Raw genomic sequence first — 24,802 nt, 5'->3', positions numbered from 1 at the left:
AAAATGTCACCTCCAACATGTCAAAGTAAGTAAAAGGAAATTTTATAAAGACTGGGTTTTGAAAATGCTAAATATTGTTTACATTTAAGCCACTTTTTTTGTCCCTCCTCCCTTTCCTTTCCATTGTTTCAATGTCCACAAACTTGCAGAGTTTTTGGCATCTCTGTTACTGATGTCTACCAGATGTGGGCATAAAGGTCATTGAAAGTTCGTTCAGCTGGCGAAATATATTATTGGCTAGACAAGTTTAAATGCAAGGCATCTGAAACTTTAAAATCTAATAAATATTGCATCCAATGACTCCTTTGCAGTTGTGATGATAATGCACACATTGATACTGTGATTATTTTGATTGAAATCATTGTGCAGTTCTAATATGAACCTGATCAGACTGAAGGGAAGTTTTTGGATGAGTTAGAAAGTTTGTGACGAGAGCTCTGTTTTGTTTTGAGAGCTGTAGCCGTGGAGCACAAGTCTCACATCTTTTATTTTCCAGATAGAAATCAAAGTAACTTCAAGTCGTTTCCTGTTGCAGTGCCAGTCCAGTTTAGGATTTAAGCAAGTTTGTGATTTAATCTCTTTAAGAATACTTTTGTATATGCCTGACATACAGATGCTACCATCTTGGATATTTTTTTTTCTTCTGTTTTTTCAGTGTTGCTTTTTGTCATCATGACGGAAATAAACACATCTCTCCTCAGCATACCAGCTGGATCGCTCACCGCTCTGTGGACTCACCCAGACTAGTCAGCTTGTGTGACAATTCACAAATGGCCGCTTCAGTATTTCCAGAAGAAGTGGATGGATGTTGCTTTTCTATTCCAACTCTTGCAAACCTGTCACAGAGTCTCGAGACGAACGCGCCATGGACGGTTCTCTGACATTCAGTGTGAAATATTTGACACTGAATCTGAGGTTCTTGCGTTAAAAGCTGCTGAATGCTGAGAAACTTGGCAGATTTTCTGCTGTTACAGATCCCACGCTGTACATGCTGGGATGAGCTGTTTAAAGAGCAACAGTTTTCATAACAGCATGCCTATGCAGTGTTGCAGGAACTGCTTACATTAGCCAAGAGATGAAAGTGGAAGGTCGGTGTAGTTTGTTGGGGTTGTTGGTTAGACTGCTGTTCAAGGAAAAAAAAAAAAAAAAAGTGAAGTAAGAAAGCCTCTGCGTTGAATCCTGAGCAGTTTATTCCATTTATCCTCGAAATTGAAACTGCACCACTGTGTAAATCATTTTGAAATATCTGAACTCGGACAGTGGTGTTCCTCGGCAGCTGGAACTATGACTTGTGGTCGAGTGGTTTATTTATGCAAACCCCACACACATTTAACCTGACGAAGCTCTTCTCTCAATTGCCTGGAAAGCTGTGCAAAATTTGTGGTATTTTCTTACGCATACTGCTGGAGAACTATGTAAATTTCGCTAAACATTTTTGGTTCCCTGCCGTGGTGAGTCACTTTTCCAGGAAGGAGTTTGCAAAGAGCGCTGTCGGTAATCAGCAGCTTACATTTCTTGCGTTTCGCTGAAACACAGCAAAGGATCGCTGCTGGAGAGTCGGTGGTGGAAGGTGATGCTTCGGGGTTCCCGTGGGAACAGGTATTATTATCAACTCTTGCGGCTTATTTCCATCGTTTGTTTGGAGCTCAATAATTACTCCCTCTGGTGAAAGAGTCCCACGCTTATCATCACTGGCCTTACATACAGTTTTAGACAAACACACACAATGTACTCCCATTTTCTTACTTTGGTAAAATAGGTGTCAAAGTAGGGAGACACTGGTTTCCTAGCAACTAGGTTATGGTTATCCATCATGTTTTTTAGAAAAGGGGAATCTTATCGGTTGCATTCCCTTTAAAAACCATGCATGCACTTTTCCAGCGTCACATTGACAGAGCTGAAAACCTTCTGCAGGCAGTTGAGCTGTGAAAATGTTGAAAGGGGAAACATTTTTTGGAGATATTTATAGTTTTAAAGTGCCACAACTTTCCAATAGTGCTGCAGTTAATCGATTCATTCTGACGATTGACTGGATAAAAAATTGTCAGTTTCTGCGGATCTTTCATTAAACCACCAAAGCTTATTTTATGCAGGATTAAAAATGCAAATTTCAATTCCTTATTTAAATAAGAAAGTAAACGTTTCGCTTCCTAAAATGCAATAACTTAGCATTCCTTTAGTACGGGTTGGTCATGTGTCGATCTTTCAGCGAATTGCATGTTTTTATAGTTTTTTTAATTCAGTTAATGATTACTTGATTACTAAATTAGTTGCCAATTATTTCAGTAATCAATTAATCATGATTCACGCGATTAATTGTTCCAGTCCGTCTTTCAAATATAGCATTTTTAAAAGATGCCAGACAGAATAAGAAGTTGTGGTTTGATTGATGTGCCAGAATATGTCAGAAACTTGTAATATATATACTTTTCTTTTCTCTTCACAATTATGAGCTTCTTTATGTTTTTGTCTTTTTAGAGGCATCTATGCTTGATAGAACTTTGCTGCTTTCTGTCTTTTATTTTTTTCAGTACACTGACATTTAGCGCTGTCACTTCCGTACAAATTCTGTCTTGGCTTCTTGTGCATTGTCTGAAGTGTGAAGCCATGGTAACGGCACAAGCCTCACAACCTCAGTCTACCTTAGCGCTGGGTAACTGTCACTCCCATGGGTGGAAGATAGCAGAACTGCCGTTTCTTTGTAATATCTGCCAGAGATCTCGGAGCGTGGAGGTCGAGTGTGTGTGTGTGTATGTGTGTGTGTGGGTATGTGTATGTGGGTCCGGCAGAGCAGACGGTTTAACCACAAGTTTGAGGGAAAGTTTTTTCACCACTGGAGGAAAATACCTGGATTAGCATTAAGACATTTGCAACCATGGAGTCTATGAAGACTGAAGGATCTCATCCGGTCTACAGCCGCTGGTCGTACAGGTAGCTGCTCATACCGACAGACAAAAGAACGACTCTTAGCTTTGTTTTCCATTGGAAATTTCTGTTTCTATAGAGATGTTGGAGAAGTGACTCTCCTGTCCAACTAATGTGTTTTCAGTCTTTTGCAACAGACGACTAGAATACAAAGTAGCCTTTAGCAGAGCTAAAGCATTGTTTTGTCAATGCATTGCCTTATCTTCCTGACCAGTCAGCTGGCAGGTGGTCAGAGCGCCTTGCTGTACGCTCTTGTACTTCTTGCTCATGTTTCTGCCACCATGTCTTTACTTATTCAAAGCATCAGCTTGAGACTGTGCTTGCTGTAACTAGAGTTGGTGATTTGTGTCTGTCCAGTTGTGTGTGAGCGTGTGTGTGTGCTGTTGGCTGGCTGATTTGAACAGGCATGTAACTAACAACATCCTCAGTGACCTTTGAATGTGTCTTCAAAAAAAATGGTGGATGTTAGCAAAACAGCAAAGATTAGCTCGTGTTCCAGTTATAATGCCATCTAAAAATCTGTTTATTGAACTAATTTATTATTAAGTTAACACATCTTTGTTCACAGCAATTTAGACTGCTTGTATTAAACTTCTTTGCTTTTCATGTGTTCATAATTTTTTTTAATTTACCACCGTGGGGCAGATAAACCATGTTTAGATCTCTCTCTTGTTGACTTTCTTCAGAAATGTTGTGCTTTTGTTAAATCTCATTTTCTGGAACTGAAAGCATTAAATACTCTGAAATAAACCTTATAGTCACTTTTTTGTTCTGTTTAGACAGTATGGGTAATCTGAAAGTTAGATCTTTTCAAATTACAAACAGTAGCTCATCTGTTGCTTGTAACCTCTCATATCTGTGACTGATAATTAATTGCTGCACTTTTTTTCTTGCTAATTTGGTATTTTGAAAGACCATAGCTACTCCTGATTAACATTTTTTCATATCAAACTAGTTGCTGAGTCTTGGGCCTTGTTTGCAGAAAAATTTGAGTCACTTTTACTGTGTTTTCCAGAGACATTGTGGGAGCCATATAAAGATTTTATATCACATTTTTCTAGTCAGCAGTCACGTCTGTGGTGACAGCATGTGGAAATGGGTGCAAGAACTGCTAGAAATGTCTGAAGAAAATAAATTCTGCATTTATTTGTCTATTAGACAGTGCAGTGAATTATACAGCCCTATTTAGATGACATGTTGATTCACCAGTTTGTTAGACAGACTTCACTCTCAATGCCATTTGTTTACATTTAATATTTAATTAAAAGTCGTCTTGCTCCAGGTTGCCCGGTTAAGCGTCTCATTTCTGGACACATCCTCACAACTCAAGTCTGTAAATCTTTACAGCAAAGTGCTAAAGGCCTCCAATTACTGTAAAGTACAAGATGTGACTGGAGGTTTTAATCAATGCTGCTGGAGGTGTTCTGCTGATGGAGCTACGATCTCCATGGTTACTGTGGTCTGACACATGATGAAGGTACAAGAGTTGCTTGTCCTCCTCCTGTCACCCAAGCTGTGAGAGACTAATGAAACATTGATCACTTCCAGCGCTGATGAGGCTCCGTCTGACTTTGTATGGATAAGAGATTTTTTACTCGATGTCAACCAGTTTAACTTGTAATGAGGAATGTTGGCCTTCTTGGAATCCCTTTTGGAAATAAACTAATATTTGTTTTAACTGTGAAACAGTGGAATGGCTTTAAATGATTGAATTCAAGATAAAACATAGGATATTTACTGTTTTGTGTATTTAGTCATTATCTCCTTTTCCCCTTTGCTCCTTCGTCAAAGCGACCAGATTTAGCAGACGTATCGATTTCACAGATTACCACAAACAGTTCTAGTCTTTCACAATGCAATGTTCTTTGCTCTGGCTGACAGATATAAATATACATAGAGTATTTTCCTCTGATTATATGCATAACACATTTAAATGTTTGCCAGGTGGTGTCTTTTAGGAGTTAGACTCATTTAATGCCAATTACTTGGTGAATTTGCCCTTTTATTCACTTCTCTAGAATTGTTTTTTCACTATGTTGTTGAACTGACTGGTGTATTTTTCTCTCCACATAATCTTCTCTTCCCTTTTTCGCTGAAGACCTTCCAGCTCTAACAACTTCTCTTCCAACTCGACATCAAGGTAAACCACAGTCCACAATAACACAATCCTTCATCTTCAACAGCTTTCAGTATGAAACAAGAAGTTAGGATTATGGACATCCAGAGCAGATAATGGCTAAACCTTTTTTGGTTCTTTCTAGAAATCAAAATAACTTGAGAAATGGCTCCAAATGATGTTTTGCCATAAGTGTTAGAAGAGATAAAATGAGTTGGCATAAATGTATTGAGCAATTAAATTTGTTGTGAAAACTGTGTTTTTTTTTATTGTTTTTTTTATCCAAACCTTTAGTAATTATTATTATGTGACACTTCTACTGTTTTGTTTGTCAAAAGCTGAAAAAGTATCCGAGCATATAATATTAGAAACCACTTAAGATGCTCTTCAGAGATATCTAATTACACATTTGGGACCCAGAAATTTGTTAATACTCGTTTTTACAACAGGAAACAAGTTTCGCAGACAGTCGTAATGACTTGCTAATGAGTTGGCCAACATCTCACTACTTTGTCTACTTGCAGGTCTTAATCCCGACTCCTTCCCTTTAAATAGTATTCTCATATGTGTAATTAAGAACTACTATCAGTCTCCACTCCCTTCCCTCCGTCTCAGATGCCAGATGGACCTCCCAGGTGACCCATCTGCTTACCAGTAACAACACTAAGGGATTTATTAGTCAATGCATGGCACTCACTTGTGCAAGATGATCAATTTTGGCAAAGGGTAGCATAATGACTGTATGAGTCATGCCTGTGCTGACTATTAGGCTCCACATTATGCTGAGGGAGACAGACTTATCAAAGCACTCGTGTCGTTTTTGTGCGTTCAGAAATGGCCGTCCAGAGTCCTTCTGTGATGTGAGTCATCAGCTGAAATCTGCAGCTGGAGAAAATAAATGACAATGACAGAAATAGTTGGAAATTGATGAGTTTACATCATGCTGTATGTGGACATCCAGCTTTGATCCCTCTCTACGAACAAAGTCATTTCACTCCACTAGAACGTGCGATATTTCAGATGAAAGAGAAATGAGCCTGATTGGTGAATCACTCCTAATTGAGTTTTGATTTGGCTCTGTTTAGGTCGTGGAGTCGGGGTTGACAGTAGTGACTTCTACTATTGTTCTGCTCTCTCGCTACTGTAGCTTAGCAACATGTCCCTTTAGAAAGGTGCTGAATGTAAGTGCACATCAGCTCCTACACTGCAGGTCGTCCTCCCTTCCTCTTTTCAGGATTACATTTTCCAGAACATGATGATAAACGTCTCTCTGCTCAGTAATTTTGAGTAATGCTTAATTAATAAAAGTAGGTCTTACTGACTTTGCAAAAAAAAAAGAAAAAAAAAAAGCTGCTGAAGTGGGACATTACATTCATACTTTTCTGTAGAAAAACGTGTAAATCCTTCATGTTTGCTTTTCTCCTGCAGTGGCATTGAAGACGACGGCAGCAGTTTAATGCAACAGAAGCTGGAAAGACAGGTGGGAACTGGAGTTTTCTTCATGAAATAGCAACGTTTGACCAGTCACATGATTTCTGTTTTGTTGTTTTCTTGCAGCGTAGCTCATATTGTATGTCGGGTTGATTGTGGCTGCAATTCTAGTTGAGTAGAAAAAGAGATTCTGGCAGCGTTCAGGTTGCCGTTGTGATTTCTGCTCTGATGTGACCAGGTTTGTTCAGAGCTATCATTTCTCAAACGACTGTCTCGCCAGGATAACTGATTTACAGTTTTATGCATTACCTGAACGTCAGCAGAAATACTGACGGTTAGGTGGACCTATGGTGGAGACTAAATCCACCACAGGTTTCTGGTTCACACTTAACCCAAAGTCCCAAAGAGGAGAGGCATATGGAGACTTCTGTTCTTATCAGGAAACACATGAACTGCTTTGCTTAAATGTGAATACATGAAAATTATGATAAATGTAAATGTAAAAAAAAAAGAAGAAAAAAGCATATGTTAGGTACATGTTATATGAAAAAATCCTGAATGCATTTTCATATAGACAAAACCAAGAAAGCATTTTTCACTGGGAGCCCCCTTTATCTGCCCCCTCCTTCTGACGCTAATGACCGCTCATTCAGTTAGCAACGGTGACTGCACAGACACACTCTGCTGCTTGTCATAGTGAGATAGGCCTTTTCTGTCAGAGGAGCACATTATGCAGACGAGGCCATCAACTTTTCGATTGTGAGCTTCAGAAAAGGAGGCAAAGAAAAGCCAGCATTCATTTGGTCTCCTTCCTTTATTGTCTGGAAAAAATTGGACTCTGTGTCATTTTTTGCTCTATAGGATCAATAATTTCTGCACAATGGAACAGGTTTGTACATTTAATCTTTGTTTTTGCTTATCTTGGTCAAACAGGAGAAAGCTGCGCTTTACCAACATTACTTTAGTGTTTCATTGTGAGGTTTTGAACAGTTTCCTTTTTTATCCAGAAAAGTGTGTTCCTTGAATTGGACTTAAAAAAATAAATAAACTATAATCATATTCAGTATCTGCTGTGAACTCCGTCCAGAGTTTTCATTTCCCTGATGTTTTGATTCGCACAGGGAGGACCGTGAACGCCTTAAGTCACTTCCTGATCTGTAAATGCCCAGTTCTCAGTCATAACAAAATAACTGAACCTCACAACGGATTAAAATAGCTCCAGAATGACAAAATAAACTACAGTCTTGATTGCTTCTTTAAAACACCTTACTGTTGTTGAATAACAAGCACAATTACAGATTGATTTATAATAATTGTCTTTTGAGATTTATTTTCATATTGATTTCTTAAATAAATGTAGAATCCTTGACATTTTCTGCAGTAAGAGGATCTTATGAGGAGGTAAGATCTTCCACACATTTAAAAAAATGTAACTAATTTTTATAAATCTGCACAAAATAATAAAATGCTTCTGTAGATTTATTCCAAATGAAATTTTATTATTAAATTCCCTCATATTGATGGTCTGGGTTGCCAGTGTGTGCACCTTTTCACTTGAGATGTGTAACTGATGCTTTTCTAGTTCACTAACAGATGTCATCTAGTTTTTGACTGATGAATTATGAAAGCCCCGTTTTTGGTTTGCCAAATCTGACGCCAGGCTTCCTGGTGTCGTCCAGCTCACTGAGCAGCGTCACTCATCGAGACGTGTTGTTGTGCGTTTTGGCACACTAATTAATCCGCTTGCGTAATCCCATTGGCTGCTCTGATCACAGTTGGGTTAGGAGAGCAGAGGCTCTGCCTGTACATCATAACCACAAGGAGTTTTCAGGAGCACACTGGATTAGATATCTCTATTTTCCATCACAGTCAAGTAGCAGGTGCAGTGCAGACCAGTTTTTATTTTTTATTTTTTTTATTAGGCAGGCTATTTGCAGCATTTACTGGGAGACACAGGTTGCATCTCATCATGCATATAGATGTAATTACCCTCCACTCTGTAATGTTTTCCACCTCAGCTGCATTCAACCTCTTCACATCAAACATTGAATAATTAGTTATTTTTTTCATGAGCACGTGATCAGCTGTTTGGGGAAGGTCAGCCTGAACGTTGTCTGAAAGCCTGAGCTCCCATGATGCCTTGCGTTCACAGCGGGCGCTGCTGGAGCAGAAGCAGCGGCGGAAACGTCAGGAGCCCATGATGGTCCAGCCCAACACCGAGGCCCGGCCCCGCCGCAACAGGACGCGGCACTGCGACGAGCAGGACCCGCTGGTGGAGTCTCAACTCAGCATCAGCAGCGACGTCATCCTTGATGGTGAGAGAATCAAACGCAGGAATCTCTTACGTGGTCACTGTCGCAAAAGAGTGTTTTTTTTTTTTTTTATTAAAAGCAGCATAAATTACATAAAAACGTCTTTCAAGCTATGCATTTAATCATTAAGTACATCAAGCAATGCTAGCTTCCCTCTTATATTTACATGCACAGACTTGATGATTCAGATTATTTTTTCCTAAGACATTCCAAACTCAATTTTGCTAGTTTTATTGTAATTCAACACATGCATCTTCCAAATGTTAAAAGAAAATAAATCCTGCAGGTTCCTTAAATCCAATATAAAATGAAAGGATTGCAAGATAACCCTGTCATTTATCAATAAATACAAAATAAAGTGATGTTCGTACTGATTGTTGATGCCAGTACGATCATCCAGTTTCATTTTTGATGAATTAAAAAAAAATTACCCTTTTTTAGTATTTGACCTGCAGATTATTGGTTATATCAATACAGTTTATTTGTATAATCACACATATATTCCAATTGATCAAATCAACAAGTCCAGTGAAAAGTAATCTTTTAATCATAGATTAGAAGATAACTGGATTCTATTTGTGCATTAACTTCTAACTGAGGAGAACATCATTAGTTCCTCGTCCTCCATCATTTGGCAGATTGATGGAATAAAAACCTGTCCTGTTTAATGTTTTAATGGTGAATCAATCTGTCACCTTAGTTATTAAAGTAAAAAGGTTTTAAGAGGATTAAAATACGTGTTCTGACATGTTTAAGTTGCTGCTCATTGTTATTTTGGTTTCATTCAGAGTCTTAATCAGACATATTTCATAAAAACCAATAACTGAACCACAGTTAATAAAAATGGGGCATTGTATGCAACTTTACATTGTATACTCTTGTTTTGATGGACATCATTTATCAAAAATACTAAACTACCAAAGGTTTTAAGATGGCTTCTAATGATTAAATACAAAACAGTGGATAGAGTGACTCTCTGTGTAAAGATAACAGAATAATAGTAATAACTTTCCAACTGTTGTAGGTATTGATGGACCGGCAGCTTTCCTGGGATCAGAAGCCGGCGATCTGGGAACCAAAATCCAAGTTCGGTCAGTGAGCAAGCCCTCGTCGCCGCAGCCCCGCCATCAGTCTCCGCCTCAGCCGCAGAGTCCTGCAGCCGAAGAAACGGAACAAGACGGCGACACCGCCACTCTGCTGGAGCCCAAGACAGACATCCACCAGCTGCTACAGAAACAAGGTCAGCTTGGTGCCAAAAGGTCTCCATTCATTCTGTTTTCTCAGGAAAACAACGGATTTTGTTTGGTTGCCTTCCTTTTGTTAAAAAAAAAAGAAAAAAAAGATTTCAACTATTATATTTTTTTTGCATTGTTAGCTCTTTGTGTGTATGCTGCTTTAATCTGAACTCATAGCCAGTGTTTAGACGTGATCCTTGAACCAGGTCTTCCATTAATCGGATCGTGTCCCAGACTCCAGCGCTTCTCTGCCATGAGACTGTCATACAGCAGCAGTCTTCAGTCAGAGGATTCTTAAGACTTGTTGGAAGACAGACTGCTACTGCAGACCCTTCCAGCCCAAATCCACAAAGATTCTTTGTAGTTTCTTTAACGATATAATTTGTGACATTTAATTTCCCTTTGGGATAACTAAGATATTTTTGAACTGAATTGAGCTAACTTATTTATCACTTTTAAATGCTATGCCAAGTTAGAATATTCACTGTATTATAATTTCTGTCCTTTCCTGAGATGCTTTAGCACCAGTGGACCACCACTTCTTTCCATCAGTGAATTAAAGTTGGGTCTAGCGGCAGCCAAGAGCTACGTCTTGGCTGATAAATCCAATTACCAATGAGCAGACAGATGCCTCAGGCCTTCCGTCTGCTGGAATCATTTTACATCTGCATGACTGCCTGGCTCCTAGTGTTAAGCCTCATAACAAAAAAACTCTGGCATTTGCAGAGTAGGAAGAGCTGAGTCATTCTCATCCTGTTTCTGATTTGAAATGATCCAGTAATTATTTGAATTGTTAAGATTTTTTTTTTGCATAGAAGAGCAGCCAGCCGTCTCCCTGTGGAAGAAGAAATGCCCCGTAGATCATTCCAGAGAAACAGGAGTCAGACATTTCCCAAGTGTTGCATAATACATAGAAATACTTTTCATGTATCGAAGAGCAGAACGAGGCGTCTTCTTTAATCCTCTCCAGAGATTTATTTAAAAAGAAATCTTGTGCTGGAGGATTTCCGCAACGTTTTCTGCCTTCATGCCTTGCGTGAAAAAGCTTCCCAATAGGAATTCCCGTTTTGCCGATCTGTGCTCATGCTTTTTCCCCTCGTGCCGTTCGACAGGTCTGTGTGAAAGCATGAACTTTGATGAAGCCAGCGAGCACGGAGACGAGGCAAACGAGGAACGGACGGGTTCTCTGTTCTCCAATGCCGACGCACCCAGACCCGCCTCGGCTTCCAGCGGCAAAAACGCTCCCGTGAGTTTTTCACCAACTTCTACCACTCGCTTACCGACTCATTCAGGTAATTCCAGGAAAATTAAGTGCTGCATTCTTCCCCTTTTATCCCAGGAGGCAGTAATCCCCGGATCACTTTCTGCAGAAAGCGTCCTTGCAGACGCAGCCAACCTGGAGGAGTTTGTGCTGCTGCCGGCTCCTCGCGGCGTCATCTTTAAATGCAGGATTACTCGGGACAAGAAGGGCATGGACCGCGGCCTCTACCCCACCTACTTCATGCACATGGAGCGAGACGAAGAAAGAAAGGTGAAAGCCAGACAAATGAACTTATGTTACTCACAAAGTCAGGTCCCTAGTTTTAATTCTACAATATCTTTTTCTCTGCAGGCGTTTTTGTTGGCTGGAAGAAAGAGAAAGAAGAGCAAAACATCCAACTACTTGATTTCAGTGGATGCCACGGATCTGACACGAGACGGAGAGAGCTTCATCGGCAAACTGAGGCGAGCCGAATGCTTTTTCGTAGTTTTCACAAAGAGACTATATAGTTTTAAACATTATAGTTTCTTAGATAATCAAATAGATGTAGAATAATAAAAGTAAGGTATGTGTTTTTTTTTGTCCATTTAATTCTAAGATGCTGCTTATCAATTTGGAATTAAGAGTTAATGAATTTCAAACAAATCTCTAAAAAATTTGGGAATCATCCCGCTCAGGTTTGTTCTCTCTGAATGCACAACTGAAGTCCTGATTTCTTAAAAATGGTGAATTAGCCCTTTAGCTTTGCTCAGAAACATAAACAAATAAATGCTCCAAAAGCACATAAACAATTTAACCAGGAAGTCCCAAAACATCCCAGAATAACATCCAAAGCTCTAAAGAGCTCACTTGCCTCAGTTAAGGTCAGAGTTCATGATCTAACAATAAAAGAGTGACTGGGCAAAATGGCCGCCACGGGAAAGTTTCAAGGCTAGAACCACTGCTGACCTAAACAAACACATTTGTGGGCATGTTGGTTTAACAGAAATAGTTTTAAAATATATATATATATATATATATATATATATATATATGCGTGTGTTTTCTCTTTAACCAGGTCCAACTACACGGGTACTAAATTCACAGTGTATGACAACGGCATCAATCCCGGCAAAAACCTCGGGATGCTGCTGGAAGAAAGCAACACACGACAGGAGCTGGCTGCAATCTGCTATGTGAGCCAGTGGCAAAAAACCAAGATGCTGTTGAGCGTGTCCTTTATGGTGACTTTATCACATTCTTTGTGCAATCCTTTTTTTTTTTTTTTTTTTTTGTCAGGATACCAACCTGCTGGGATTCAAAGGTCCACGTAAAATGACCGTTCTCCTCCCAGGGATGAACTTGAACTATGAGCGGATCCCTGTAAGACCTCAAAATGTGAGTCCAACAGAAAAAAGGTTTATGCAAAAGTATTTCCTCTGAACTCTGCAGTGTTGGCTGTGTTGTTAATTATCTTTAACTCTCCTCGCCTGACCTGTTACGTTAGGTGGACGACCATATCTTAGTAAATTTGCAGTTATGTCATACATACTGGATTAAGAATGCTGGTTAATAAACTAAATCTGCTTGAAACTTCTCAACACAACTTTCTTTATGTTATGTTCTTTAGTCTTTTGTGGCAGTGGTGTCATTCTAACAATGCACTTCAACAGAGATGATAGTAACATGTCCAAGATAATGTCATCAGTTGGTTCTCATTGTCAACTTCTCTGGGATCTGAGTTGTAGTTAAGGTTTTAACATGTGAATCAGCTGCTCCCACTTTTAAAAACACTTGTTACCATGGATATGCATTATGACAACTGTCTGAAAGTAAAAAAAAAAAAAAAAAAGTGAGAGCAACAATTCTTCCAAAACTGAGGAAATAACTGTCCATTAAAGCAACGCCTCAGCCAAAAAGAACAGATCAGAATGATGAACTACCTAAAGGAGTTCTGTTACGTTGCCACCATGCTGCAACCATGACTGGTGCAATTCTGGAACAATTTGCTGATTAGATGTCTTCTGAAGACAAATTGTTGATAGTGAGGGGTGTGTATATTTTCTGGAGGTAGCATTAGCATGTTTTGGTTTATGTGGCAGGAACAAGAGACCCTGGTGAGCAGGTGGCAGAGCAACGTGATGGAAAACCTGATTGAGTTGCACAACAAGGCCCCCGTTTGGAACGAAGACACCCAGTCTTATGTTCTGAACTTCCACGGCCGCGTAACACAAGCTTCAGTGAAAAACTTCCAGATAGTACACGACAACGACCGTGAGTGTTTACTTCAATGTGTGGCATCGCTGTTGACTGTTTTCTTTTTGTTTTGTTTTTTGACTGTCGACTGAACACGGCGTTTCCTCCAACCACAGCTGACTACATCATCATGCAGTTTGGAAGAGTTGCCGAAGACATCTTCACCCTCGACTACAGCTACCCTATGTGTGCTCTTCAAGCTTTTGCCATTGGCCTGTCGAGCTTTGACAACAAGCTGGCCTGTGAGTAACGGGAGGGTGTCCTGCAAGCAAGCCAGCTGGCGTGTTTCACTCGTCTTTCTTTTTGATTTTCATGCTGTAAAACAGCTTTACACGGGTAGTTTCATATGATTTGAACCATCTGTGTTCAGCTGCTGTTAATATGTAAAACATGTACAGGCTAAAAGAGAAAACTCATTCCATCTTATGAGACACCATGTACAAGAAGAGCTGATGTCATGCTTATAACCTCATGTAAAGATATATGAACTGAACTGATCTTGTATTCTGTTGTTTCTACTCTATTTAATCCTTTTTCCCTCTGGCGCCATCTGCAGGCACAAAGTTTAGCCTCCTAAATAGAAAAGTGGTCAGTTATTTTTTGTTTGCCTTTATTTTGTTTACAAATTCAGTTATAATTAATATTATTATTATTGCCACCTATTTTAATTGCCCCTTGTGTCTAAAGTGCATTTTTATGCATGGATGTTTTGTTTTTGTGACTGAAATGTTAGTTTTGGCGTCACAAACACATAAATGCACCATTGCACATTTTAAAAAATACAATACACATTAATTTTATTTTATTTTTTTTGGATTGATTTACTCCTTTTACCAGAATATAAAGACAATCTTTTTTTTAAATTCCTGTTATAACACTGGTGAGCTGTTATTTTGGTGAACAGATGCACAAACTGTGATTTTTGTTTGTTTGTTTTTTGTATTAATTACAAAAGCCAAACATAAGTTAAATGAAAATTTGTACTGCCCATATATAATTTCTCTCTACATGGTAGTCAGCCATGTGTAGGTGCCTCATTTTTCTTTCTTTTTCTTCTATAAGACGTGCAGAAGTAAGAATTTCACACAAATCCACAAACGTTATCGAAACGCTACACATGTAGGCTCAAATATATACATACATCTGTACTTCATATGTGACCGCTCTGCTCAGCAGAATTTTAAGTTTACCTACTTTAAACGGCTAATTAGCCAAGACTAATTTAGCTAATATCATTGGGGTGTGCAGTTATATTTGAGTATATATTTACAATTTTAACTGTGGATCAGAGAAGACTTCATAAGAAGTTCAAACTTTAACTCTTTGTTTTTTAAAAAATGTTAGGTTTATATTGTATTATCCTCTCCTGAAATAAGGCCTCAAATGGCCCTCTGGAGCTCTCCACCTGTTACACTCCTCATGTGCTACACAGTTTCTCACAAATATTTCAAAAATCACTTTTGTCTGAACTCTATATGGCAGATTGTGCAATAAACTGTTGAAGAATTTAGATTTCCATAAAAAATTACCATCATGTTTCTCTGTTCCTGCAAAGTGAGTTTAGTGAAAAACTTCCCAGTCTGAAATGTATGCTTTTATTAGAACCAATACAAATGTTACAATTTCTCAATTCCTGTTTTTACATTTAATTATGTGTGAAAAAGAATTTTATTGACTGAAAACAATTTTCATAAACGTTTCAATTTGATTCTGGGAAATTTCAAAAGGGAACTCAAAAGTGCTTATTTCCACTGATGTACGGTCTTTTAAAGAAGAAAAAATAAAGAACTTGTAAAAACAAATCAACTGTCAATCCTTTTTGGTGAAAACTTCATTGCAGAACTGTGCACTTTATGTTAACCAGAACATTTTCTAACATTTCTAAATGCTGCATATTGTCATGAACACTTTCTGACAGACTATTTCTGATTTAATTCTCATCAGTCGAGAATATTAATCTCTTCAGATAACTTTTTGTACTTGATCAGGTAGTATGGGTAGCACTGGCAGCTGTCAAACACTATAAACATCAGAGGGTTTTGCTTGTTGTCGACGCAGGCATCGTAGAGACTGACCTTGGCGTTGGGCGGTCGCCGGTAGTTATGTTTCCCCAAGCAAACTCTTCCCACCAGGACTTTGGCCAGAAACATGCAACCAACCTCATCGTACTCGTTTGCTTCTGTGTACTCGTGGGACATGAGCACGTTGGTAGCAAAGTAAGAGCCGAACCCGTGAGAGTGTCCGTTGAGGCCGGCCACCCGGGGGTCAAAGCCGTGGAGGCAGATGCTCTCTGAGGCGACCTTTGTGGTCCCGTGGAAGAGATGTCTCTCCAGAGGTCCCTCGGCTTCCGTGTGGTGTTTCTGCATGTGTGTTTTCTGCCTGTGACGACAACGCAGGTTTATTTTATTTTTTTATTTAATTATTACTTGACTTTTTGTGTTGCAATTCTCTAAATAATAAGGCCACAACCTTTGGTACTTGTCCCAGTGCAGCAGGTTCTGGATCTGCTGGATGCTGATGATGTCGACCTTGGTCTCTGGCAGGTTTTCGTGGAAGAACTTTTTGATGCTCCGGGATGCCTGAGTCCCAGCCGGAACATCAACCAGGAGGTAATCCTCTTCTGAGCCCTGAAGCCAGACTGGAGGGTACCAGGAGCTGAACTCCTGCAGAGGATCTACGCTGAAGTTAGCCGCAGCAGCGTTGGCCTCACAATTATCTAAGTCAGACTGGACTCCAGTCCTAAAAGCAAGAAGAGTTTTAGAAAATATAAATATGTCTAACAAAGATGCAACAGACGGAAAGGGAAAGATCCAGAATACAAACTTTAGGTAAGGATACATGGACTCTGGTGAGCGGTAGGCAGGTCTGCAACAAATTTGTCTCTGGAAGCCGGTGCTGATTCTGGTCTGGGTCATACTGGTGAAGTCCACCTCGTACTTCTGCTTACCGATGCTGAAGGAACATTTTAGCTCCTTTTCACTCATCTTTTTCAGGAGAAGGGCAGACAAATCCTAGAAAGACATGAACATGAGCGTACTTCGAGTTCAGTCATTCACACAGCGGCGGTGAAATTAAGCTGTAAGTTGAAAGCTGTAGGTCAAAACTGGAGCAGGTGAAAATCTACAGCAGAAAAACCCGATGCTATGCTTTAAAGGTAAGAGGGTCCAATCATATCAGTGCTTTTCAGCAGCAGTTGGATTACAATATAACATCCCTCAGGGGTTTCTGGATATACTCTGCCCCTGGTGTAATTTTTCTTTTAAATATGTTTCTTTTAATTTTCTTGTTGAGGACTTTCAAATTTATATCTCTCTGAAAGTGAATAAAATTGCATTCAAAATCTTGAAAAACTGACTTTAAACACAAATACTGAATGGAAATTAATGTCACAATCTTCAAGAAACCCATCTTCTAACCTTATATGCTGTAGCTCCTTTAATGGGGATTTCATCTTCCAAAGTGGGTTCCTCATATTGATCAATCCACAAATCGTAACTTCAACTACAGTAAACTGTGATAAATACATGTGTATTTTACAAGTTACTCTTAACTTGTAAAATAAGTCATTCCCAGCTCCAAGTTTCGACTTCAGAGGTAAATGAATGACTGCTCAACCCTGTTGCCCTGCCTCATGCACAGCTGTTTTGGACAGCCATTAACTGAAAACTGTGGTTTTGATACACTGCAAACTTAAACCAAAGGAGAATTAATAAAACCAATAAAGCAAAAGTTACCGCGCTGTACTCTTTGTAGTTCATGCCCTCACACCAGTAGATTTTGCTCTTGCTTGGAAAGTGAGGGTTTGTTTCTACGTTCTCTGAGTTAGTAAGTCGCCTAACTGCATCATACTCTGAGAGATCGTCCAGCTCCATTGTTTCAAAGTCCAGGACGTGGTATTTTTCCCTAAAAGGAAATTCAAAACAATTACAGTCATTAGAATCCATAAATTGATGTCTAAATTATTGGTAGTTGAACCAAAACTCACTTGTCTATGAGGGTAACGTCGCTCTGTTCAGCACAACAGTAGCTCCTCTCCAGTAAGACCTGAGCGCGAGGTGAGAGGTCGATCCATTGGTGGGTCTTTATAGACCACAGCTGCCAGTGGAAAGGGTAAGGTGTGTGGTGCATCTTACACTTTACCCCTGCATCACATGCACCCAGAAGGAAGTTATCGCAGATGCAGACATCAGGGGAGACCTTTGTGTGAAACGATAAGAGATCAGGTTTCTTGGGTTCAACATCAAGGTCGCCGGAAACACTTGTAGGTGGTTGGATAGCAGGTGGGGGCTTTATGGTTGCAATGGTGCCAGGCTGATATCCTGGTGGAGAATGAGTGATGAGGAGAGGCAGTGACACAGAAATCGGGTTGACAAGACTCTGGTTTGGTTGATTTGTGTGGGGCGGCGTTGGCAGGCAGCTGTGGGAGAAAGTCAGCAACACACAGGAGGTGTTCTGGATCTGCAGCTGAAGGCTGGAGGTTTCCGCCACACTGGATGTGTTTTCTCTCTCACAGGAAGCGGTGACGTCCCCCTGCTTCACAGGAAGAGGTGTTAAGTTGATACTGATGCCGTAAGGTTTGACCGTCCAGGTGACGCCGACTTTCAGGGATCTCACGGCATCCCACACCGGGAGGCTGGTGTTGGTGTCGGCAGGCACTTCCAGGAGGAGAAGGGATGAATTGAGCATCATGGCTTTGGGACTGTCAGATGGGCCCTTTGGGGCTTTGGGTGCCAACTTTCTTTTTTTTCGTCTCCCACTTGAAACATCAGACATCTTTGACTTCCTATTTGACATTGGAGAAAATAATTTTGGGCACATTGGAATAAACAGCAAAAATAGTTAAAAGATGTGATGAATAATTTAGGAAGAGCTCTTGGATAAATATAAAAGACATTTTATCTTGTTTTGCAGTGAATGACTTCGAGTTAGCTCTTGAAAACATACCAAGGTAGCATCAGCAAAATAAATGTATGAGCTGAACTAATTTCTAATTAAGCTAATAGCTACAATGTAGCACGAGCTCTGTTGCTGGAGCTAGCTAAATAAAATAGAAACGCGGTAATAATTAATTAACCTACCGTTAGTGCCTTACCGTGGATGAAATATTGAGGAGTCAACTGGCTCTGCAAAGAGAAAACTCGATTTTAAGACCGAAGTTTTTATTGGTGAAAAGTGAAGGTAACTTTCCAGAAGGTTAATGACGACGACCTTTATTCTACTCAGGCGAGTATGGAAAAACTTTATTACAAAAAAGACGTAAAATAAACAAGTCTACAGAATAATATGAAATTAATGCACATGCAATGTTTACATATTTAAAGACATATTTGTCAATAAATTATAGTGTAGTTGTTACCTCAAATGTGCAGGGCTTTTTTTCTCTTTTTTTTCCACTATGTGTATTAATTTGACAGCCAATTAAAGAAATCCGCCCTCTTTTTAAAGGAGGAAAAATAGAAATTATTATCTGCGCGTTCTGGTAATTTAATTTTTCAGTACGTCTAATGAAAAAACAAAATAACAAGTAGTGGGTTTGTTTTTGTTTCAAAATATAAAGTAAAACATCGAAGTACACGTTGTTTTTCTTTTTTGTGTTATCAAACTGTTGGGAAGACACTTAAATTTATTTTGCGTTTGGTTTTTAGAGTTGAAATCACAATAAAAACACAAAATTGCCGGCAAACAGTAATTAAATATAGACTCTTAAAACCTCAGCTTGTTGTACAGCGGAGATTTTTATATTTATGTATATAAGAAACAGCGCCTCCTCCTGTCAGATTGCATGACTGCCATAGAATTAGGTCACTGCCTGGGATACATTTTTTTAAAAAAAAGTCCCATCTTTATTTTTATTTTAAATGTGATTATTTTTATTATTTAAAAAAAATAAAATAAAATAAAATATTTAAAAATCGATTGATTATTAAATTTGGACACAGAATAGGTAAATGACTTGCATTTTATTTTTTTTCCATTAAAAAGTAAATGCAACATCAAATAAAATATTATTTTAAGAATTTTATTGATAAATATATGGTTAGCATTTGCAAATAAAGTTTGATTGGCGTTAACACAAACCCAAACATGATTATGCAGCCCATCTGACTAACACTAGCATAATTACATTTCAGCCATACACACTGAAGGTTATTTATTTGCAAATGAATATACACAACCACCATCGTTAGAAAGAGAAATCCAAATCATCATTAAAAACAAAAAAACAAAACCAAAACTCTGTTACGAAATTAGCTTTTTGAGTAAATGTACCCTGAAAACATTAAACTGAATGTCAGAGAGTTCAGATCAACAAAAGTTAGAGTTATAGAAACGGTCGCCTAAGTTAAAAGCTTAAAAATCAGCAAGTTTCAGGAAAACATCCACTGGTTCAACTGTCAAAGGGCACTTCTGACAGCCTACCCAGAGGTAGGGAAACACCGCCTCAGTGATGGTGTGTTTGAAGGTGTAGATATGCGTGTTGTTATGCGGGTCATAGAACGACACTTTGCCCTTTTCACAATCCAGCTGCACTCTGATCCTCTGCGGATTTCTTTTCAGACTCAGCCGAGTCAAAGGAGAAGTACCGGCAAAGTACATCTTGTGGTAAAAGTACACACACAGGTAGCCGTTGTTCAGGACTGAAGACACTTTCTCCTTCCTTTTGATGGACTCCTTCGCCACGCCGACAACCCACGCCGTGTTGTCTCCTACGTTCACCTCCCAGGCGTGCTTGCCCGAGGCCATGCCGTCCCGGCCCAGAACGGCCGTGTCAGGGTCGAACCGCTCCGGATTGTTGGGCAGCCTCTGCTTCTCATCGCTGTCGTGGACCGTGGTGAGGTCATCTGACAGGACAAGCCATGGGGCCGCCGTGTTGGGATCCAGAGTGACTGGAGCTGAAGAGAACATGGCAGAGTTCAGGTAACAGTCCCCGATCAGGAATATACCCAAAGGTAGCTGCTTTTCCAAGAGTTATAGGTTTAGCACGTCTGCAGAGACTCACTGTATTTGGCAATTTTATGCATCTTCTCCCACACCTGGAATGTTAAAGAGCCGACGTATTTGGCCACATCTATTAGTGCAGCTGGAGCCATGACTGGCTCTCCTACTGGAACATTTGCCCTGCAAAAGATACAATTAGTTGTTGTTTTTTTATGCGAGTGAAGTGCAATAGCAGAAAGGAAAACATTTAAACAGAAAATGTGTCTTTTTACCTTGCAAGTGTACTTTTGCATTTCTGAAAAAAGAAAAAAAAATAGTCATTTAGGACTTGGAAGCAATACGCATGCATGCCTGCACACCTGTTCTTATCGTAAACTAGCTTACATGAAGGACAGACAGGTCCTCCAGAGCCATCTCCTCCTCCAAAACTCTGATAGTTTCAGACATGGACGATATGCTTCTCTCGATTTCCTCCATCATCTGCCTCATCTGTCCCGTCTTCTGCTCCTCCTCCCTGCGCAGCGTCTCCATCCGGGATTCCTCCTCCACACGAAGGAAGCTGTGGAGTTTGTCAAACTCTTCGTGAGTCCGTCTTTCCACGAATTGAGCCTGAGCCTGAAAGAAAATATTCTTTCACTACAACCACAAGCTTCAGAGTAGTTTGGGGCTTCTATGTAGTTTTGGATTTTTTTGTTTTTCAAAAAAATCTGAATATCTGTACCAGTACAACCATTTTTTAATTTTTTTTAATCAAAAGTCACCTATTGAGTAGAAATCTGACTGCTAAAGACGAGTTGCAAGAAGTAGTTGTTTAAAAATACCAATTTGTAATTTACCACAAGCCAGATAGGATATATGCAAAACTTTACATGGAGGAAAACTAAGAATGTGCATTGTCACAAACACACCATCCGTAGGGTGAAACATGGTGGTGGCAGCATCATGCTGAGAGAATATCTTCGGCTGGGAAGACGAGGTACTGCACCTGAATGTGTGTGACTGCATCCTCACAGTTTTTCTTCATTTTGTCAAATGCGTCCCTCTTCTCCTGCAGCGAGCTAATAGCCGACTTCATTTTCTCCTGCATGAGTAATTAAAAGTGAAGCTTCTAATGCATAAGACCTTATAACATTAGAAGGGAACATGTTTGCAGTATTTACCTTCACATCCAGAACTGCTTCGCTGATAGGACAGCAGTCGTGCTGCTTGTGTTTTCTTGAGGTGTGGCAGACCACACAGATGGGCTCTTTGTCCAACAAGCAATACAGCTTGAGCTTCTCGTTGTGGACAGGGCACATCTCTCCTGGATCGCAGTACAGCTCCCCTCCCGTCTCCTCCACAGGGAGGCTCTCCTCCTGCACACACGACTCACACAGGTTCTTCAGGGTCAGACTGGGCACGGGGTCGTCCAGGTTCTGGGTTCTGCACAGCGGGCAGTCCCGTCTTCGCCCCCTTCCGGTCCAGTACTGTTGCAAGCAGGGAGCACAGAAGCTGTGGGTGCACTTGAGGACCACCGGGTCCCTGAAGATGGCGCAGCAAATGGGACAGGTCAGGTCCTCCTCGGGCAGAGACAGCCTGCCTGCCATTCTGACTCTTCACTCCTTGTTTACCCTGAAAGTGAAAGTGGGGCAAAGTGATCAGACACAGGAGAGCCAGAGGCAGCAGCTGCAGACTGTTAGCTGTCTGCAGGGAGGAGAGGTGAAGCTGCGTCAGAGGCAGAAGACCTTACAGAGCGAATGAAGATTCACAAACAGGCAAAAGCAAACCAAAAAGAAGAAAAACTGACAGAAGTACGAGTCTGACTGTAAACACTTCCTGTTTCCTGTTGTGCTGAGTCACCCGAGAAGGTGGAGACAGAATGAGAGAAGAGGCAGTTTAACCCTTTACTGCCTTCTCTCATTCTGTTCAGTCTCAACAGGAAAAAATGAAGCACCTAGAACACGTGTCAAACTCAAGGCCCGCGGGCTACATGTGGCCCGCCATGTCATTTTGTAGACCGATAATTGACTTAAAATAGGTTTTGAGCACAAATTAACTAAAAACTACATCTCCCACAATGCATTCCGATTGTTACCAGCCAGCATTACGGCGTCTCGCCACTAGAGAGCAGCAGAGTCACCTCAAGCTGCTTATTGATTTTCCCAGCGAATAAAACTGAGACATCGACAGACAAGCTAACATGAAAACGTCCAAGAAAAGAAACATCGATTTACAAGTAAGATTGTGAATGAAGATGTGTGTGAGTTGGTGTCAGGGCGGCAGGTCGCGCTAGACGTTATCTTGACCGACAACATAAAAAAATCGGTCATGTACTATTTTTATCCGTGAAATTACATTCATATTAACATCGGCTATTTATTTGCATTTTATGCGGTTTAGTGAATATTCACCGTGAATCCAGATCCCATCACAGATTAAGCAGATAAATGCATCTACATTTTTCTTGTAGTGACAAAAACTAAACATTTTTTAATGGTAAAGAATTCTTTTTATTTTTGAACCCTTGTTTATATTGAAGTGTAGATTTTATTTTTGAACCCTTGTTTATATTGAAGTGTAGATTTTATTTTTGAACCCTTGTTTATATTGAAGTGTAGATTGTCTGAAGGACCTTAGACATGCTTTGCCCCATATTGGGATTGAACCGCTGACCTCAGGATTACCAGCAGGGTGCTCTAAGCTGCTGAGCTAACCTACCTTAGAAACTGTTGAGTGTAGTGGTTATCATGTTTGCTTTACATGCAAAAGGTCTGGTTTGAAACCAGACAGAAACAGATTTCGTAAAGGTCAACAAGGGTTCTGTGGTGTCATGGTCTGTACTCCGATTCCAGGCATCCCAGTACAACCCCTTGTGAAAATTTTCAAGCGTTGGATCTCACATCATCAACTTTGGAACCTCAAACTGAAACAAAGCAAACAAGTTCAGTTCCTGTAGTGTAGTGGTTATGACGTTTGCTTTACACGCAATAGGTCTCTGGTTCAAAACCAGACAAAAACAGATTTTGCAAAGGTCAACAAGGGTTCTGTGGTGTCATGGTCTGTACTCTGATTCCAGGCATCCCAGTACAACCCTTAGTTAGGATTTTCAAGCGTTGGATCTCACATCATCAACTTTGGAACCTCAAACTGAAACAACGCAAATAAGTTCAGTTCCTGTATTGTAGTGGTTATCACGTTTGCTTAACACGCAATAGGTCTCTGGTTCGATCCCAGACAGAAACAGATTTTGCAAAGGTCAACAAGAGTTCTGTGGTGTTATGGTCTGTACTCTGATTCCAGGCATCCCAGTACAACCCTTAGTTAAAATTTTCATGCGTTGGATCTCACATCATCAACTTTGGAACCTCAAACTGAAACAAAGAAAGGAAGTTCAGTTCCTGTATTGTAGTGGTTATCACGTTTGCTTTACACGCAATAGGTCTCTGGTTCAAAACCAGACAGTAATGGCTTTTGTAGGTTATGCATCTCTTGAGGTGCATTGAGACAATAAGAGCCTTCCTCTTTCGTGATGGTTAATTTGCCAATCGACTTCAATGTAGGCTTCTTTGAAATCGAAGCTACTTTACTTCAATTACCATTTGGCAGTTCTATGGCGTAATGCTCAAGGCTCGCGTGCCACATGTGGCCCCCCAGCATTTTATAGACCAATGATTGACTTAAAACAGGTTTTGAGCACGAATTGACTACAAACTACATCTCCCACAATGCATTCCGATTGTTACCAGCCAACATTACGGCTTCTCGCTACTAGAGAGCATCAGAGTCGCCTCAAGCTGCTTATTGATTTTCCCAGCGAATAAAACTGAGACATCGACAGACAAGCTAACATGAAAACGTCCAAGAAAAGAAACATCGATTTACAAGTAAGATTGTGAATGAAGATGTGTGTGAGTTGGTGTCAGGGCGGCAGGTCGCGCTAGACGTTATCTTGACCGACAACATAAAAAAATCGGTCATGTACTATTTTTATCCGTGAAATTACATTCATATTAACATCGGCTATTTATTTGCATTTTATGCGGTTTAGTTAATATTCACCGTGAATCCAGATCCCATCACAGATTAAGCAGATAAATGCATCTACATTTTTCTCGTGGTGACAAAAACCACTGACTGAGGCCCCAATAACTTTTAATAAATTAAATTAAGCGACTTCACTTAAATTAGCATCACTTCACCCGCTGGGGTCTGAACAACTTCCTCCTGGTTCCCATCTGCAGAAAATTCTGCGCTAACTCATCAGTCAGTTGGATCTGTCTGATCCAAACAGATCAACTGAACTCTGGGTGTTTTATTTATTTAATAATTATTATTATTATTATTTTGTTGCGTGGTTTCGCTTCTCCGA

General features: G+C 40.0%; 3 protein-coding genes and 1 non-coding gene across 4 annotated transcripts; 2 read left to right on the top strand and 2 right to left on the bottom strand.

Moving 5' to 3' along the window:
- Positions 1-2,584: 2,584 nt before the first annotated feature.
- tulp3 (TUB like protein 3) lies at positions 2,585-14,008 on the top strand. Its single transcript, XM_016673070.1, has 13 exons — positions 2,585-2,931; positions 5,024-5,065; positions 6,470-6,521; positions 8,625-8,787; positions 9,809-10,024; positions 11,132-11,265; positions 11,359-11,550; positions 11,632-11,744; positions 12,338-12,455; positions 12,559-12,657; positions 13,362-13,533; positions 13,632-13,795; positions 13,865-14,008. The coding sequence occupies exons 1-12, from the start codon at positions 2,876-2,878 to the stop codon at positions 13,763-13,765; spliced, it is 1,491 nt and encodes a 496-aa protein (XP_016528556.1). The 5' UTR covers positions 2,585-2,875; the 3' UTR covers positions 13,766-13,795; positions 13,865-14,008.
- A 369-nt stretch (positions 14,009-14,377) lies between these two features.
- On the bottom strand, positions 14,378-18,293 carry LOC103140278 (TCDD-inducible poly [ADP-ribose] polymerase-like). Its single transcript, XM_016673072.1, has 5 exons — positions 17,501-18,293; positions 17,250-17,418; positions 16,339-16,526; positions 15,985-16,254; positions 14,378-15,894 (listed from the first exon to the last, which is right to left on the bottom strand). The coding sequence occupies exons 1-5, from the start codon at positions 18,286-18,288 to the stop codon at positions 15,456-15,458; spliced, it is 1,854 nt and encodes a 617-aa protein (XP_016528558.1). The 5' UTR covers positions 18,289-18,293; the 3' UTR covers positions 14,378-15,455.
- A 1,225-nt stretch (positions 18,294-19,518) lies between these two features.
- On the bottom strand, positions 19,519-22,295 carry trim35-14 (tripartite motif containing 35-14). Its single transcript, XM_007555265.2, has 7 exons — positions 22,184-22,295; positions 21,615-22,065; positions 21,440-21,535; positions 20,839-21,069; positions 20,727-20,749; positions 20,516-20,634; positions 19,519-20,408 (listed from the first exon to the last, which is right to left on the bottom strand). Exons 2-7 carry the CDS (start codon positions 22,038-22,040, stop codon positions 19,867-19,869), a joined length of 1,437 nt encoding a protein of 478 aa, XP_007555327.1. The 5' UTR covers positions 22,041-22,065; positions 22,184-22,295; the 3' UTR covers positions 19,519-19,866.
- Positions 22,296-23,603: 1,308 nt separating this feature from the next.
- On the top strand, positions 23,604-23,676 carry trnav-aac (transfer RNA valine (anticodon AAC)). The gene has a single exon. It is a non-coding gene; the product is annotated as a tRNA-Val (tRNA).
- The last annotated feature ends 1,126 nt before the right edge of the window (positions 23,677-24,802 follow it).

This window comes from Poecilia formosa, unplaced genomic scaffold (genome assembly GCF_000485575.1).
Source record: "Poecilia formosa unplaced genomic scaffold, Poecilia_formosa-5.1.2 Scaffold69, whole genome shotgun sequence".
In the NCBI taxonomy this organism is placed as follows: Eukaryota; Metazoa; Chordata; class Actinopteri; order Cyprinodontiformes; family Poeciliidae; genus Poecilia; species Poecilia formosa.
This window is presented reverse-complemented; position numbering and strand designations above follow the sequence as displayed.

Excerpts from the sequence above, each read along its gene's own strand:
- trim35-14 (XM_007555265.2), bottom strand. The coding sequence starts at position 22,040 with ATGGCAGGCAGGCTGTCTCTGCCCGAGGAGGACCTGACCTGTCCCATT. Across the intron at positions 21,070-21,439 it reads ATGCAGTCACACACATTCAG|GCTCAGGCTCAATTCGTGGA; the intron begins GTGCAGTACCTC and ends ATTTTCTTTCAG. Across the intron at positions 20,409-20,515 it reads GCATAAAATTGCCAAATACA|CTCCAGTCACTCTGGATCCC; the intron begins GTGAGTCTCTGC and ends TGTTCTCTTCAG.
- tulp3 (XM_016673070.1), top strand. The coding sequence starts at position 2,876 with ATGGAGTCTATGAAGACTGAAGGATCTCATCCGGTCTACAGCCGCTGG. Across the intron at positions 2,932-5,023 it reads TACAGCCGCTGGTCGTACAG|ACCTTCCAGCTCTAACAACT; the intron begins GTAGCTGCTCAT and ends TTTTCGCTGAAG. Across the intron at positions 11,551-11,631 it reads AGCGAGACGAAGAAAGAAAG|GCGTTTTTGTTGGCTGGAAG; the intron begins GTGAAAGCCAGA and ends TTTTCTCTGCAG.
- LOC103140278 (XM_016673072.1), bottom strand. The coding sequence starts at position 18,288 with ATGTCTGATGTTTCAAGTGGGAGACGAAAAAAAAGAAAGTTGGCACCC. Across the intron at positions 17,419-17,500 it reads GACGTTACCCTCATAGACAA|GGAAAAATACCACGTCCTGG; the intron begins GTGAGTTTTGGT and ends ATTTCCTTTTAG. Across the intron at positions 16,527-17,249 it reads ACTACAAAGAGTACAGCGCG|GATTTGTCTGCCCTTCTCCT; the intron begins GTAACTTTTGCT and ends ATGTCTTTCTAG.